At 39.3% G+C, this 18,113-nt stretch overlaps 1 protein-coding gene across 1 annotated transcript; it reads left to right on the top strand.

Annotated features, from left to right (window-relative positions):
• Nucleotides 1-838: 838 nt before the first annotated feature.
• On the top strand, nucleotides 839-17,099 carry FBP1 (fructose-bisphosphatase 1). The gene is made up of 7 exons (XM_015820751.1): nucleotides 839-1,049; nucleotides 5,664-5,826; nucleotides 8,119-8,211; nucleotides 10,653-10,793; nucleotides 12,702-12,839; nucleotides 13,367-13,486; nucleotides 16,764-17,099. The coding sequence occupies exons 1-7, from the start codon at nucleotides 880-882 to the stop codon at nucleotides 16,953-16,955; spliced, it is 1,017 nt and encodes a 338-aa protein (XP_015676237.1). The 5' UTR covers nucleotides 839-879; the 3' UTR covers nucleotides 16,956-17,099.
• The last annotated feature ends 1,014 nt before the right edge of the window (nucleotides 17,100-18,113 follow it).

The following is an 18,113-nucleotide window of genomic DNA, read 5'->3' as shown; positions in this document are numbered from 1 at the left end:
TGTTGTATGCAGTTCTCCCCACTTGAGATAGTAGATAGAACAATGCACACAATTATACTAGCAGAAAGAAGGGAAGAAGAATACATTCAAAATGGAGTTGGTACACATTGCCTATTTCTCATTTGTTAATTTCTTTTCCTGAGTTGTTTTTTTTTTTTTTTAAAGCAACGAGTCCCCGATCTAAATTGCTATTGTGATCGGAAACCTGTAAAGCAGGGATGTCCAAGCTTGGCAACTTAAGGCTTGTGGACTTCAACTCCCGGAATTCCCCAGTCAGCATGTGAATCAGCATGGCTGACTGGGGAATTCTGGGAGTTGAAGTCCACAAGTCTTAAAGTTGCCAAGCTTGGACACCCCTTCTCTGACGGTGAAAAGGAGGCGAAGGGATGATTCGCACCTGACATTCAACTATAAAAATGATTTGTGTGGTCGGGTCTTAAATCAAACTTCTTCATCGTGGTGTGCCCTCCTTCCTTCCCTTCCCTCCCCTCCCCTCACTTTCTTAGGGGACCTGATCGGTCCTGCTCCACTCGACCCGTTTTCGGGCCGCGTAGTCCCGAAGACCAAAAACTCCACAGCGATTCTCCTGCCCTCCCTGCTCGGAATCGGGCTTCCCCACCTCTTTCTCAGGATTGGGCGGCTGGAGGGAGGAGACAGCGCTCCTCTCCTCTCCTCTCCCCCTTTAGCTGCCCGCGGAGTGGGCGGCTGGCGCCAGTTCCGCGTAGTAAAAGAGGTGGACCCGGGAACCGTCGGGACGGCCTCCGCCGTTGCCAACCGGGCCCTCCCCTCTCAAAAGGATTCGGATCGGCCACCGCGTCCTCCTCTTCCTCCTCCTCCTCCTCCTCCTCGTCCAGCGCCAAAGCCACAGCCGTTGCCACCATGACAGACCGGTCCACCTTCGACACCAATGTGACCACTGTGACCCGGTTCGTGATGGAGGGAGGCAGGAAAGCGCGGGGCACGGGAGAGCTCACTCAGCTGCTCAACTCGCTCTGCACGGCCGTCAAAGCTATCTCCACCGCCGTGCGCAAGGCGGGCATTGCCAACCTGTAAGTGTGTCCAAGGTCTCTGGCTGACACAGCCAAGGAGCACGGCCCGCGCGGTGAAAACCCCCCCCCCCACTTCTCTCGGGTTTCTCTTTGAGGTCCAGCGTGTTGCTTGAGTGGGAATGATGGGGTGGGTGGTCCTTGAGCATATTCCTGGAGAATCGAAAATGGGGAGCTTCGAAAAGGTCCCATGGTGGTTGCGGGTTTCTAAAGAAATGCAGCGGGGATCGTCTTCTCGTCTTCTCTCTCCCCATTGAAGACAGACAGGTGTTTGACCAGCTGACTCTGCCAGGTGTCAGAAGGAGCCTGGATTCTGCTAGATTACTCAGAAGGCAGATGCTGAGACAGAGGCAGGATGTTGTTCCTACTTATTTCTCTGCCTGGAAAAAGACAGGGCACTTGAGTCGTTACCTTTTCTTTTTCAGTTACTTGGTTTCGTTCTACTTACTCTTCAGATGGAGTGTGTGGAGCACCCCCCCCCCAAAAAAAACCCCCAGCTACTGGTATTGCCTCATGTTCACCTCTGCATTCCTTTGCATGTCCCATCTTTCCTGATCTTTCTCTTCTTGAGAAAGTTGTGTTGGTGGCCCCTTCCACTCACTGTCCACCTAGATTCTTCTCTTGGACAACCAGGAATTAGCCCCATCAAGCCCCATCACTCTTCCATACCAAGCTATCCCGAAAGGAAGAAGTAACTAAACCAGCCAGTTCTCTCGCAGAGGGCCCAAAAGGAGACAGCTTTTTGAGAAAAAGGATATGCAAGCACTCTGGCAGCCATCATTGGCCTGGTCCTCCCTGCGCACTTTGTGGTGTGCAATATTGTGGATGATTTGATTCTGCCTTAGCTTGATGTGCGAATTCAGTTGCTATGATTTGTAAATTGGGGTTTGCGGCTTGCTGTTACATATGTAAGTAGGACGTCATGATTTATTCAACAAATTATTCAATAACTATGCCTTAGTATAACATATGATTTTTTTTCAGGGAGCAGTTGGCTTCTTTCATGGTTTCAGAATGAATCTTGCCTTTAATTGCTCAATCTGCTTCTTTCTCTGGATTAATCTTGATGGATTTCATGGCTGCAACATTCAGCTATATAAATCTTGTCCTCCATATCCACCGCCTAGAGCAGGGGTAGTCAACCTTGGCTCTTTTATGACTCGTGGACTTCAATTCCCAGAATTCCTGAGCCAGCTTAGCTGGCTCAGGAATTCTGGTTGTTGAAGTCCACGAGTCATAAAAGAGCCAAGGTTGACTACCCCTGGCCTAGAGAAAGCAAATGTGTGGCTAATTACGCAGCCTTGTATTCCTTCCTAGATTGCACCAATCTTCCTGCCTGGTTTTCAGAGTGGACTGTCTGTGATCCAATAATGTGATCCATTATTGTCCCCTCTCATTTGCCATCAAGATTTGGACAACCAAGGGATGGGGAATATAGTTATTATACCCCAAAATATGTCTTCAGAATCTGTTCTAGAGTCCAATATCTGAACCCCCCTTCCTTCAGTTCCACTCCTGGGATTTTGTAGCTAACCAGGATCCCTCAATCTGAAAGCCAATGCAACCTAGCTGAATGACTCCTCAGAGTTTGGAACCCATTCTTCAGGTGACCCTTTCTGGAGTCTCAGCCAGGATTTGTGTGTTGTCCTCTGATTTGCTGTAGTTTACTATTTAGCGTTGGAATCCAACTGGGAGTAACCTTGCTTCTTTTATTTTGCCAAAACTGTAATTCATCAATCTAATTTTTGTACTTATTAACTTTCCTGGAATATCAGCTAATCTATCTTGCCTCTTGTAATTTGAAGATGTGCTGGAAATGATGAGCATTGTAATATAAGATTTCCAGCAGACTACAGGCTGCCCTTTCTCATGTAACTACTCATTTTCTGACTTACTACTGTATTTTCATTGTATTTTCATGGGAGAAGAAAGGATTTCCCACTTATTTTGTAAGTGTGCACATGCCTTTTGGGTACAAAAACCAAACTGTTAAAGTGATTTCCTGTTAATGAATCTGTATTCAACGTTAGTTATATATGACCATAGAAAATCAGTTTCTTATATATTTAACTTGTATCATTATACAGGTACTTCACAACAATAAGTCCTATTCGTTTAAATTAGGGTTGCTTACCAGGTAAATAGATGTACAATTGCAGTTTTGTTCTAACCCTCCTTTTAGTCTAACATCATCTAGTAATTACAAAAATAAGTTCAGTTTGATAGAAATTGTTTAATATTACATCAGAACGTTAGAGGAAAAAAACCCACTCAGCTTAAAAAGTTTTGATCAGTAAAAGGTTGAAGGTAGAATCCCAACCACCCAACTATCTCTGTGGGCAAAAGGTAAGCTCAATAACAATAACTCTGAAGTGTACACAAATGCCCTGCAATTGTGTTCTTTGTCTTGGGAACAAGTTATGATGCAAGTATAGCCATTTAACGCCACCTCCCACAGGAAGTAAGCAAACTGAAGAGATGGCTGTTGCCTGCCTGATGTGCACATCTATGTGGACATACTTTGTATTTCTTAATGAAGAACTTTGCTTATGTTTGCCCTTCTTTTAGTGCAATCGGCAAATAAGCAAAGTTGAGCCATCAGATAATAATTGGCTACTGGATGATCCTCTTATTTGGGTAAAGTTAATATGTGATTCAGATAACAACTTGGTAGATTTTCTTACTGTGAGCTCTTAGAGAATACTCCCATATCTGCCTATGTATATGGACACTATGATCTTATTTGGATATGAGTTCATATGTGAATTTTAAATATTCTAAATCTTTGGTTTGATAAGTCAAGCGTTTATAAAAAGAATTTTTTCATAACAAGGACTTGTTAGCTCATTTGTACAGCAATGCTGCCTTGGACCAAGGTAGAATTTGCAGTCCAAGGTATATAGATAGTCCTCCACTTAACGACCATTCATTTAATGACTGTTCAAAAGTTCCAATGGCACTGAAAAAAGTGATTTATGACTGTTTTTCACACCACCATTGCAACATCCTCATGGTCAGTTGATCAAAATTCAGATGCTTGGCAACTGGCATGTATTCATGACGGTTGCAATGTCCCAGGGTCTTGTGATCACCTTTTGCAATCTTCTGACAAGAAAAATCAAACGGGAAGCCAGGTTCACTTAACAACTGTGCTACTAACTTAACAACTGCAGTGATTCACTTAACTCTGGCAAGAAAGGTCGTAAAATGGAGCAAAGTTCACTCAACAGCTTATCAGTTGGAATTTTGGGCTCAGTTGTGGTCATATGTTGAGGACTACCTGTATCACACAGCATCATTGTGCTTGCTGCGGCCATTCAGCTAGGTTTCCTGTTAAACTTAGTACTATGATGTTCTGAAAGGACCAAACAAATAGCTGATTCATCCAATGTTTGAAAATCCTACATCATTTGGCAGCTATTAATATGTTATTCTGTCCCATTGATTTTCCCCAGAAAGCAAAACTTGGGTCCACTTTTTTTTTATAAAAAAGTTGAATAACAGCTGAAACTACTTGTTCAACAATGGTGGGCTGGGGGATTACCAAATATATGTCCATTTTAGCCTTTACTGCTCTTGCGCCCTCCATATTTTGGGTATACAATTAATTGCCTCAATTCTCAGTTACACCATGGGATTCTTTTATGCACAAGAAGAGAATAGATTTTACCTTTTTACAGCTATTCCAGCTAATTATAGTGAAACATATGGCCTACGGCTCTTGCAATTTTCACCAGTTTCTGATGAAAGATATAAAAGATGTAAATGAGTAATTCTGGTGGTTAGGGAAAGTTGTAGTTAATGTGGCACCATATAATTGCAACTTTTAGAATGATCACCTGTGTAATGCTGAGCATTATTATTTTCTTGAGGCATCATAAGTTATCAGTTGCACTAATATATCTAGAAGGCATCAGTTGAGGAAGGTTGGTCTAAAATGTTAAAGCAAAATTTTAAAAAGATTGCATCAAAAATTAAGGATATCATATTAACATTCTGAGGATTACAAATGAAACATGTATATGAAAATATGAGCATACTCAGATAGTAGTCCATAACTTTATTCAGACATCACATTAAGCTTCAGTTTTGTGACCAAGAAAAAAAACTGAAGAGGAAAGCTTTGCTTCTAATTTTGATTTTGTTATCCAGACCTGAAAAGTTTAATTGTGGTTTGTCTAAAATAAATCACATTGAAACCATGTGACCTCACATGGAATTTGGCAAACTATGTTTAACACTGCAGTCCAAAAGTTTAGATGACATGCTAAATTGCAATTAATGTTAGTGGGACAGGGACACTTCTGAAATGTCTGTACTGGAAGGCAGAGAACAGGGAAGTCCATAAAGACTTGAATTTATTATGCAATTTTTGTTCAAGATAAACTAGGATCAGTGTCATATGTGTATATATCTGCCCATGTTTATTTAGAACCCTGAGAAATAATGTCAAATGTAACCCTAATTCAGGGAGAAGGGAAGAGGGATTAAAACCTGTGGGGATCTATGTGAGATATTAGAGTCATAATTAATTCTAACCTGCTTGAGGGCTTCATTTAACACATACACACACATATAGATATTTTCTGATGATTTCTCTCCCCCCCCTCCTTTCAGCTATGGAATTTCTGGTTCTACCAATGTGACAGGGGACCAAGTAAAGAAGTTAGACGTTCTTTCCAATGACATGGTGATCAACATGCTGAAATCATCGTTCTCAACTTGTATCATTGTGTCAGAAGAAAACAAAGAAGCAGTAATAGTGGAAGATGATAGACAGGTCAGTATCTCTGATAAATTCCCCAGTGCTTGCTTTCAAGGCAGCATTGAGCAACAACTAGTTTTTAAATGGATAAAGTTTAACCCAACATGCTGACTTCAAAGGCCAAACAGCAATATCCTCTGAAGAAAAAAAAAATAATAGAAAAAAATAGAAAAAAATAGAATCAATAGGCAATTACCCTAAACCAGCTTTCACTAAGCTTAAGTCACATATTGACCTACAAGTAATCCAATACTCAGACCTAATGTCCAATATCTGGAGGACACTAGGTTAAATTTCACAGGGCAAGCTTATGGTTCCTTCATTGTGCTAATCCAAGGGCAAAAAGGATTGATCAAAGAGCAGAAGATGATCCTATATCAGGGGTCTTCAAACTTGGCCCTTTTATGACTTGTGGACTTCAACTCCCAGAATTCCTCAGCCAGCGTGCCTGGCTGAGGAATTCTGGGAGTTGAAGTCCACAAGTCATAAAAGAGCCAAGCTTGAAGACCCCTGTCCTATATAATTAATCTCTTGAAAATGTCTCAAGGTTTTATTTTAATCCAGACATGGGAAGCCAGAGCTGCATTTTTTTCCCCTCTTATTATTTTCAGCCATTATGAGTCTCATTATGACAACCAACATTTTTATCAAATTGGGTCTTTTTGGGGTGTGTGTGTCAGGGTTAATAAAAAAAATGTCATTGAAATTCACCACTTTTCTGCAGGATCAAGAGCATGAGTTTTGAGACACTGGAAGCCACTGAAATCACAGGTGGACAGTGGGCCATAAGTTCCCTACCTTTACATGAACCTTTTAAGTGTATCAAGTCTGGAAGTGAATTTTACAAAAGATTTGTTTGAAAGAATTGATGTGTTATGCGGGTTAGATCAAAAATCCCTTTCAACTCCCATTCCTTCTCCATTGCTGGGGATTTAGGGTTGGGAGCATGAACCACAGAGCTCAGTTAGATATTTTTTCCCTGTGCTGCTTTGCCATTTAACTGTCTTGGTTTGGCAGCAAAGGACAATAATCTGAATTTAACTGAGACAGGCATGTCCACAGAGAAATTAAAAAAAAAAACCACCTCAAGATCCTGCCACAATCATGCAATGGAATCCTAATCTCTTTTTGGCAAATTTTGCATGATGCATGTAAAGAAAGTGAAAAGGGTCCACTTATACAGTCTCCATCCTGACTTTTTTTACCCTCTTTAAGACAGTTTTATAGAGGGTTTCCTTAGTCTGATATTTTTTCTAAATGTTGGTCTAGACCAATGGTGGCGAACCTATGGCACGGGTGCCAGAGGCGGCACTCAGAGCCCTCTCTGTGGGCACGCGTGCCGTCGCCCCAGTCCTAGGCCTTCAGCTGGGTTTTATAAAACCTTTTCGCTTGAGGCCTCCGCCACCGTGTGCAAAAAAAAAAAAGGTTCAATCGGTCAATTTCAACTTCTCGCGGGAAAAAAAAGATCTTGCAAAGTTGGAATTGATTGATTGAACTTTTTAGTCCCACCCAGTCTGCCGTTACCACTGCAGCCACGCCCACCCAATTGGCCACGCCCATCCAATGGGCCACACCCATCCAATGGGCCACACCCACCCAGCACTCGACGATGCATAAGTGGGTTTTGGGTTGCAGTTTGGGCACTCAGTCTCTAAAAGGTTCGCCATCACTGGTCTAGACTCTAGTCTTTTCTGGATTATGACCTCTACTTGATTGGAGAGCTGTTTCATGATCAGGACCTTTTATTGCTCTTCCTACCCCTACATGCTAATTTTGAGTGACCTCTTGCAGGAGAGTTTTCTAAATGAATAGGCCTTATCCACTTTGGGCTGCTGGTGGTCTAGAACATTCAACAGCTAGTTTTGCCTGCAGTCTGGGAAGTAATGCAATACCTGAGATGTAGATTGTGATACATCTTACAGAACATTCCTTGAGATTTTGTGACTGAAATAAGCTTCTTGCTGTGGTGTCGACATTTTTATAAAGCGATTCAAAATCTTCTGCAGTAGCTGCCATAGCAAATCCATTAAATTTAATTACCTGCAAAACCCAAATCAAACAACAATTTTCCCTTTTGAGAAATGTGTGGCCTGATCACTTCATGAATGTGATGTTTCTTTGTCATTTATAGTTTGGGATCCATCAGCCTGATATGAGTTAGTAGTTCAAACCTTTCATTTTAGGCAGGTAAATAGGAAAAGCTGCCTACCTTCTCCCCAAAGCTATTATTTGGTCAAAATATTTAACAATAAACTAAGCGTTCATTTTTGTTTTTTGAAAAGTTATTCAAATATTGTTTTCTTGTAGGGTAAATATATTGTCTGCGTTGATCCACTTGATGGCTCTTCTAATATTGATTGCCTTGCTTCTATTGGAACCATTTTTGGCATCTATAGAAAGGTAGGATATATTGAACGGTTGCTAAATATCAAAGAGGTGAGGAGGAGGAGGAGGACCACTTTTATATTAGACTATTCCTAATTATGTTCCTGTTAAAGTTTCTGAAATCCACAAGTAGCAGTGATAAATTTTAACTGAGGCCATAAATAGTGTGACAGAGTTTACACTTTGTTTAACCACGATTTATTAACTAAACACCAGTTGATTGGATTCACCCATTGTACTTAGTCAAAACCAAACATACCACATTATCACTTATCACTTAGCACAATATATGGATCCAGAGAGCTGAAGCTCAAATACTTTGGCCATGTAATGAGGAGAGGGGATTCACTGGAAAAGACCCTGATGTTGGGAAAGAGTGAAGGAGAGATGATGGCAGAGGATGAGATGGTTAGATAGTGCCATTGACGCAATGAACATGAATTTGGGCAAACTCCAGGAGACAGTAGAGGATGGGGGCCTGAAGTGCTATGGTCCATGGGGTCACAAAGAGTTGGACATGACTTAGTGACTGAACAACAACAACAAAAAAAAAACATGAATCCAGAGACTGTTTAGATAGTGAGTTTTACTGCTGTATCGCTGGATATTCCTGAAGACTATATAATAACTTTTCACGTCCAATCCAAAGTTAAGAGGCCATGTTTACTGATTCCAGCAGAGTTCACTGTTTCATGTGAAAGCAGGTTTAACCGTTGCTATTATATTTAAAAAAATTCCATATCAGATTGGAAAGCCATAGCTGGATTTACTTACCATTATGTGTAAAACACAGTGCCTGTGCTACAAAACATGCTATGTAAGTTATGCTGTTATGTAGTAAATAAACTCCGCCTGTGCTTGAGCGGATGCAGTTTTTCTTTAGTCATTGTGATTTGCAGCTATTTCTTTTCATGAGTCAGGCCTGTAGGATGCAATAGTGTGGGCAGCCTATTCAGAAGGGGGAAGTGATCTTGCACATTGGAAGCAAACTCACAGTGTAAACTTCCAAGCAGCTAAACCAGTAGGTTTGGTTAATTCCTGTATGCATCTGATTTACACAATGGAACAATAAGTATAATAAGAGTGCATACCATTTTATAGGCAGGTGACCTGATTGATGGAACTTGAAATTCTAGATGAGCATGTATTTAAATATATACATTGATAGTCTTTAGATGCAAACACTCTACTATTTGTTTTAATTATTCATTATATTGCAGATTGTACACAAGGGTTAAAAATATTGAAAACTGAAAAATAAGGATCAAAATAAGGGGAAAACTTTGGGTTGAAAACACAGCTAATAGCTACCTCCTTCTTTTGTCCTATTTGTTTGCGGATTGTAGTAGTAGTGGGACCTATTGGGTTTTTCCCATATGGGGATGGAGTGCTTCTTCTTTCAGATTCTGTTTTATCTTGTATTTAAAAATAAATAGTAAACTTTCCTTGGCAATTACAAGAATTAAGAGTTTGTGCGGTGGGAATTAAAGTGGGGAGGAACACTAATGATGACACTGAGGAGTTGTACACTCTATAAGGTGTATATATAGCTGAGTGAATGGAGTATGGTTTTATTGGAAAAATTGATTCCATCCAGCTTTGGGTCTAAAGAAGAAGGTAATTGCTTGATAGCCTCGGATCCCAAAACCGTTATTTTCATTCAGGGATAATAATTGTCAGATATCCATAAACTGTAATTCCCAGCAGCTCCAAAAAGTGTGGCCATTAGAATGCTGGAAGATATGATTCAGTATCATCTGGAAATTATAAGGAAGAAATCATAATATTATGAGGGGTGGGGCAGTGACTTAATGGTTAAGATGCTGGGCTTGTCTGCTGGAAAGCTGGCAGTCCAGGTTCAAGACCTGAGTGCCATGTGACAGGGTGAGCTCCTGTCATCACACCAGCTCCTGCCAACCTACTGTAGTAGTTCAAAAGCATGCAAATGCAAGTAGACAAATAGATACCACTTTGGTGGGAAAGTAATAGAACTCCGTGATGTCATACTGGCCACATGATTGTGGAAATGTCTTCGGACAGCACTGGTTCAATGGCCTTGAAATGGAGATGAGCACTGCCCCTTATGGTTGGCAACAACTAGTGGAGTAAAATCTGCAGGGACTCCTTCATCTTTGTATGTAGTATTATGGCCAGGGGGAAGTATGAGCAGCATAAGGATTAAGTCAACAGTTGAAGCTATTTCTTAAGCTTCGGAACCATCTGATACTGGAGCTAAACCTGAAGGAATCACGTTTACCAATGATCAAGATATTTGTTGGTGAAGTGATAGCTTTTATGAGTATCACAGCATCTTTCAGATTATTTGCTGTACTAAGAAGAAAATACTGCCACCAGTGAACTGAAAGAATCTCAGTTTAGCGGTGAAACTCTTCTCATCAGCTGCATAAAATTATTGAAATTTCCAGGTTCTAAACTTATTGTATTTATCACGCAAGGTTTCACCTGGTGCTCCTTGTGAAAAGGATGCTCTACAGCCTGGTCGCAATATGGTGGCAGCCGGTTATGCCCTCTATGGAAGTGCTACCATGCTTGTCCTGGCCCTGGAATCTGGTGTCAACTGTTTTATGCTTGATCCGGTAAGGGGCATCCTGGGGATCCTGAGGTTGATTATTGTTTGCTTGCAGTCTTGCAATCCTGCCTTTTCAGTCTCTGTTTTCAATAAGATAAATACCATGCTGGAGTTTGCATATTATGCACGGTGCAGTTAGTCCTCGCTTAACGACCAGTCATTATACAACTGTTCAAAGTTATTATGACCACAAAATGAGTGTTTTACATAATTTTATTATAACAATGCTATGTTCAATAGTTTAAGGGGTGAACAGTGTAAAACTGCATAAAAATTACACGTGATCACTGTGAAACTGAGTTTTGTGATTTTTGTGACAGAAAGTAATAACTAATAGATGGCAGAATATACAAGGAAGCCTACTTCATGTTGTCTTTATGTACTGGATGGGTTTTTTTGGTTCTTCAGATGATATTTTTCATATCTGGCATGCAAGGATCCCTGTTCCTTTTTACTATATCAAGGGGCTGTATGTCTGCATTTGGCAAGAGGCACCTTCTTCTAGGTTAGGATCATAGTGGGGATTTATAATTTATATCTATGCTGCTATGGTCCTAATTAATGCTAGCATCCCAATTTGGACCAGATCTTCATTCTTGCTTTGGAATAAAAAAAGGACAAAAGAAATTGCACATTTCTTTTTAAATGTAATATACAATTTAACACTTAGGAAAGGAAGCCGGAAAGCAGTGGGAAATTTGAAATGTGCACAGGCAGTATTTTAAAATTAAATGATGAAGATCAACAGAAATGTAGGCTGTTTATCAAACAAAGGTGACAATTATGAATGAAAATCAGGGCAGAAGTAAGAGTGGCGGGGAAGTTTAACTGGAACAGACAGTGCCTTAATGCGGAGTCTGCATTAGAACTGATGTAGAGTTAGAAGGCAAAGTACTTGAAAGACGGAGGTAAATACTGCTAACAATGAAATGATGGCATAGGAGTTTTTTTTAAAAAAAATAAATTGTTACAAGAGTTGCAGCAAGCTACTTATCTTTTAAAAGAAATAATATATATAGGACTTCCTTTATTAAAAGCACTATTTAACTACCATAATTTCCTCTGTGTCCATGAGCACAGTGTGTGGTTTTTGAACAATCCTTGCATTTCAACCTCCATATATGATGAAACTCCTTCCAAATAGGACTGCCTTCTGATTATCTCAAAAGTATGTTAACACATCTTCTTGTACGCTTACAGATACACCTTGATGTCTTAAAGAGTAAGTGGCATGTTTTTTGTGCGTGTGTGAGGCACCGTGTACATCCTAGAGGTTTTTCATAAAGGATCTTCCTTGCATGCGCCTGCCTAGCTGATGTCATGCAATTTACATTAGAATCGCTTTCTAGACTGTAGAATATAAAAATGGATGGCCGTATTGAATTTAACCTTATTGGTTCAGATGTAAGACACTGGAATGGGATATTTTGCATTTCTAGAATTTGTCATGATCTGTTATGTATCCTTTTTGTAGCTGTATCTAACCTACGTTTTCATTTTGTTTTCCTTTGTCTTCTTATGTAATTATAGGTGGAATTTTTAAAATAATTGTGAAATTATAACCATCACTTAGAAACCTTTTATGATTTCTTATTGTACAAACTGCAAAGTATTTTGTAGAATTATTCTAGTTAACAGTAGTTGGTTTTTTTATGTGTGTATATGCATATTTATAACCAGTAGTTTGTTTTTATATATGTATATAGTGTTTTATTAAAGTACATTTCTAAGAAAATTGGAAAGATGATGATACAGCATTTGACTGGTTATAATACATAAACACTTGAAATAAGTTATCCGGCAACACTTTACCTCGTAACACTTTACAAAAGAATTTTTTAAAAATTATAACTTCAATTCAAGATGCAATATTCCATGCTATTAAAAAGGTATCGCTTTCTGTTTTGTTTGCTAGGCAATCGGTGAATTCATTTTGGTCAATAGGGATGTTAAAATAAAGAAAAAGGGAAATATCTACAGTCTAAATGAGGGATATGCATCGTACTTTGATCCAGCAGTCACGGAATATCTTCAGAAGAAGAAATTTCCCCAAGTAGGTTTTCATATATGTGAGAGTCAAAGTTATACAGGCAGTCTTTTAAGTGAATATATCTGGGTTCTGCAAAGATTTGATTTGGAAATTCAAATCATCATTTCAAAGGCAGTTTGATCTAATCTCCAATTCAAACCAACTTTTTTCCTGATACGATCTGAATGGTCGAATACAATTATTCCTTCTTAATCACTCTAAAGATGTGGTAGCTTTTGTGCATTCACAGAAAGATTGTTTTTCAGACCTGAATTGATTTTCAAAATCAGATTGATTCATTTTTATGATGCTATTGAAAAATTCAAATTGAATTAATTCAGCAGTCCACACCATCCAGAGTCCATCTTTTCCATAATTAGGTATTGGATTTAAAGAACCTCTTGTACCTACGATAGGGAACCTATGCATTAGAGGAACAGGGACAGAGGGAAGCTGTGTTTGGATGCATGGTAGATACATAAGTCATCATTGAATGAGGTTATCTGCAAACCAAAGCTTATTCTAATCTACCATTTCATTTTGCTTTCTAGGACGGTAGCTCTCCCTATGGCAGTAGGTATGTAGGTTCCATGGTGGCTGATGTGCATCGTACTTTGGTGTATGGAGGAATCTTTTTATACCCAGCCAATTCAAAGATCCCTAAGGGAAAGGTAAGATTACTAAACAGATGTACCTGTACATTTGATTTTCCTGATAGTTTAGAGCAGAAACCGTTTTAAAAAATAAATCCAGCCATCCATCCTTGTGCAAGAACATTGACAAAACATAGGAGAAACAATGTTGGTTCCAGTTTTATAATTTGAGTGATCTGTTTTCTCACTTTCACTAAGCTTTGCCTGGTATATTTTTGAAGGTGGCTTTTTCAGTGCACAAGAAGGAGCTCTCTTGGTGATGGACTTTGTTCTTTACCAAAATGTAGGGCTGGCTAGAAAGTGAGGTTTGGCAAAATGAACGTATGATTAAGCAGGTAGCACATAAGTAGGATGTTTATGCTTAAAGTTACAAAATAAGATGTTAATCCGTGTTTAACACCTTTCAACGGTACAGAGTATGATATGTAGTTAAGTTCCTCTGATTGTCAGGTAGATTTCTCTTTCCCTTGCTCAAAATGTTTAACATTTTTAGATACAATTTTTAGAAGCTTTGGGGAAATCAAGGCCTTTGAACATTCTCTTAGTACTTGGAATGTTAAAATTAGATGTGATGCATAAGAAGTCTGAATAAGATGTCCTGTGGTTGTTGTTTTTTTAGATTTTCTTATCCTTCTTGTATTATTCTTTCTAAATAACTCAAGATGATGAACTTATCTAATACTTCCTCCTCCTAACATTCTGTCACTAGAAAGGATATAGATGACAATGTCGAGAAAAGAGGGGATCGATATTGTCCCCCAAAGCATCCTTATTTTTTCCTATACATTCTTGATGAGAAAGCTTTCTGGCAGTCTCATAGTCATGCTCTTATTTCTATTTCTATTTCCCATTTCCCTATGACTTTTTAGAAATATTAACAAGCCACCAGAGAGGCTCCTGATAAATGTTCTATGTTACCTCTAGTTTGGCCTTTAATCCCAAACATATATAGCTCACATCTAAGTACAAGTGTTTTTCTAAGTATGTGAGCTGAGTGCGGATGTACACTGGGCTAAAGACAGACCATATTGTAAAAAGTTATTGACAGAGAGATGTGCAAGACCCTCTGTAACATGGTGGGACTAGTCTTGCTGTGATTTTTGTAGCAGTTGAAATAATAACAAAAAAGACAGCAGTAGCATAATTAAGCACACAAGGATCATTGGGTTCTTTTCCAATCCCTTTATTTCCTTGGAAAATACACAAGGAGGAGTAGAGCAGGATTCCTGCTATGTGATCCAGTCCTGAATATGATGCCCTCTCTTTACGGGCTTCATACTGATAGTAGCAGGAAGTTATTACTCATGCCTAAATTAGAATTTGCATCTGGCACTTTCACATAGTTGGAAAATACAGGTGGGATATAACTGAGGGGGAGCTAAGTAGTGGTCGGGGCTGCTTGAACATGGCAAGAGAGGGGATCAAAATATGAGGAGAGATGGTGGTAGTAAATGTGATGCAGCCACATTCTGATTTGTTTTTTCAAGACACATATTCATTTGCACATGCTGCACATATGGCAGTAGTAGTTCTAAAATTCTTGAATAGATGGAAATTATTTGGATTACTGGATTATTTTTAGAAAATTCCTTTTCTATGCTGGCTAGAGAATTCTGAGAGTTGAAGTCCACACATCTTCAAGTGGTCAAGGTTGAGGAACACTGCTCTATAAAAACAAACACTGCAATTAGAAAGCTGGCACAGAATAGGCTGGAACAAACTTTTCCTGAATTATTAAGATGCTGGACATATTCACATAAAAAATGGCACAGATTTTGAAAGTATCAGGGAATGGTTACCTAAGTCAGACATGAATAACATCAGAAATAATTCAACTGTGTTTATGGCATCCCTGCTTTGTTAGCTGGAATTCTTTTAAGGAAGTAAAATATATTCCTCTCTGCTAAACAGTTGCCACATTTTTGCTGTTAAAAAACCCCAGAACCCATTTCTTCTTACTGAGACTTTACAATGCCATTTGAGCATTGTATCAATCTTCAGAAATTGAGAAGTAGCCAATAAACTCTTGGCCAGTTTTTTTCCCAACTCTAGTTGAACATGGGGAAGAGTCCATATTTATTCAGCAGAGAACTTTAATCTCTGAGAATTCTGAAATTTTGTTTGCTTTGGCTTGTAGATAAGAGATGGTTACTCATTCATGCACCACGTTTCAACAGGGCTTTCATGTTTATTAGCCACGGGGTTCCCCATTTTGTGCATATTTTTAGTTCTGTCTTTTTAAATAATTCAAATAGCAAACACGGAAATTATCTCTGTGGGATCCAATCAGGGTTGATCACTGGGACCCGAGGTTTTGTCTTCCAAGCTTTCGGACTCATGCTGCAGAACTTCTCTCTAGTACTAGAGAAGTTAGAGAGAAGTTCCCTAAAGATGGGTTCCAGCACAGATCTGAAAGCTCGGAAGACAAAACCCCTGGTCCCGGTGACTGATCCAGATTGGATCCTGCAACATTATTCTGAGACATGTATATTCACCTTCATTCATGAAACTCTCTCTCCCCTGCCACAACTGTATGAGCAAAGGTAGGCTGTGAGACAATGACTGGTTCAAAAGTGCTAGTGTACTCTATCCAATACTGTTTTACTAGGAGTTGAAGTCCACATGTCTTAAAGTTGCCAGGGTTGAGAAATACTGTTCTATAAAAACAAAAACTGCAATTAGGAAGCTGGCACAGAATGGGATGGATCCAGCTTTTTCTGAACTGTTAACATGTTGGACATGTTCATATTAAAACACGGCACAGTTCTTCCATTACTGGATGTAATAGACCAGTTTTCCCCGCTGCTTTCCAGATTGGTTAGTTGACCTAGCATCAAGCCATGATTTGATCAGTATTTGGGATTACTGCCATGTATGAATTCAGTCAGCCATCATCAAAAAAATGAAAGGATTTTATTCATGCTGGTTGGAATGGCATCCAATCACCTGAAAAAGAAAGCAGACTAGGGAGATTAGACTAACCAAACCCCTGGATTTCTGTCCTGAACTGAACTTAATCACTGAACTATAATGGCTTTTTAAAAAATTAGTGTGAGAATGTGTGTACGCTCATCCACATGCACACATATGAAAATCTAGTCCAAGCTTTTAATTTGTAGTTTAAAATACGCTGTTTAGAGTGGAGTTTGCTTCTTGGTAAATACCGATAGGTGAGTCCTGAAATAAATACACAAAGAGCAGGATATCCCCATAGGACTGTATAATGCTTGTTTGCTGTGTAAACAGAATGCTGACGATGGACCTCTGTCCTTATTTTTCACATCTTCAACTCTAGCTGAGATTGCTCTATGAATGCAACCCCATGGCTTTCATCATCGAAAAAGCTGGAGGGGCTGCAACAACAGGCAAGGAGGCGATCTTGGACATTATTCCTGAAAACATTCATGAACGTGCGCCAGTTGTGCTGGGCTCTTCAGATGATGTGGAGGAATACTTAGCCATGGTCAAGAAGCATTCAGCCAAATGAGGAACAGAAGACTACCAAGATCCCAAGAGAAACATCTTGCCACTGGACCAAGCCGATATGTGGTGTGCTGTAGCTTTGGAATGCCTCAAATGTTAATGCAGTGTGATTTTTCCAAGTGCTATTAAACATTTTATCTGCTCAGTCCCCTTGCCTAACTAAAATCTTGAATCATACATCCCAGATTAACGAAATACCAACAAAGCCAATCTAAAATCTATACTTTAACTTATTTTGAGAACATATGTTTATGATATCCAGTACATTTTCTATACCTCCTAGCTCATTATATATACAACACTATGTTGAATTTGGGGAGTTGAAATTGATAAGGTTGAGAAAAACTTTTTAAAATTGATAAGGTTGATAAAAACTGCTCTAGAGCAGTATTTACCAAGTGGTAAGATTTCCAGCAAGCAGCTAAAGAACTTTGGCATTTGGTGAAAGGACAACGGCTTACGTGACAGATGGTTTGGTAACTTAAACTACTAACATTTAAATGCAGTTGGAAGAAAGTATCGTCTTATATAGACTGTTTTGAACATTGGGTAATGGAAATAGCTCACTCATATTTCATACTCCTGTCATTGTAAAACATTACTTATGATGCTCGGAGAATTACTTTCTTCTTTAACATCATCAGCCTAGCTGTAATTCAGATCATTACACACAGAAGAGCTACTTCTAACAGAGAGGTATCAAATATATATTAGATTATGAAGGGCACTTTTCAGCAAATCTGAGACCAAGTTTGATTTTGGATTAGTCTCTTATGTAAATATACTAATATATGCCAGTTGTGATTTATTCAATTAAATCTGTTCACCACATAGAAAGATATAGCACTTAGCATTTAGATTTATATACTGCTTCATAATGCTTTACAGCACTCTCTAAGCAGTCTTCAGAGTCAGCATATTGCCCCCAACAATCTGGGTCCTTGGAAGGATGGAAGGCCGAGTCAACCTTGAGCCAGTCAGGATCAAACTCCTGGCAGTGAGCCTGCAATACTGCATTCTTACCACTGCTCCATCACAGCTCTTCTATGATATGTGAGTCCAGTCAATGGCTGGACTCATATTTCAAGTTTAACCACGAATACCAGTTAAGGCAAATACATTTCATCACAATCTTCTCCTCTTCCTCCTAGCCATTCATGTA

This window comes from Protobothrops mucrosquamatus, unplaced genomic scaffold, assembly GCF_001527695.2.
Source record: "Protobothrops mucrosquamatus isolate PMUCROS unplaced genomic scaffold, P.Mucros_1.0 scaffold1175, whole genome shotgun sequence".
NCBI classification, from domain to species: Eukaryota; Metazoa; Chordata; class Lepidosauria; order Squamata; family Viperidae; genus Protobothrops; species Protobothrops mucrosquamatus.
This window is presented reverse-complemented; position numbering and strand designations above follow the sequence as displayed.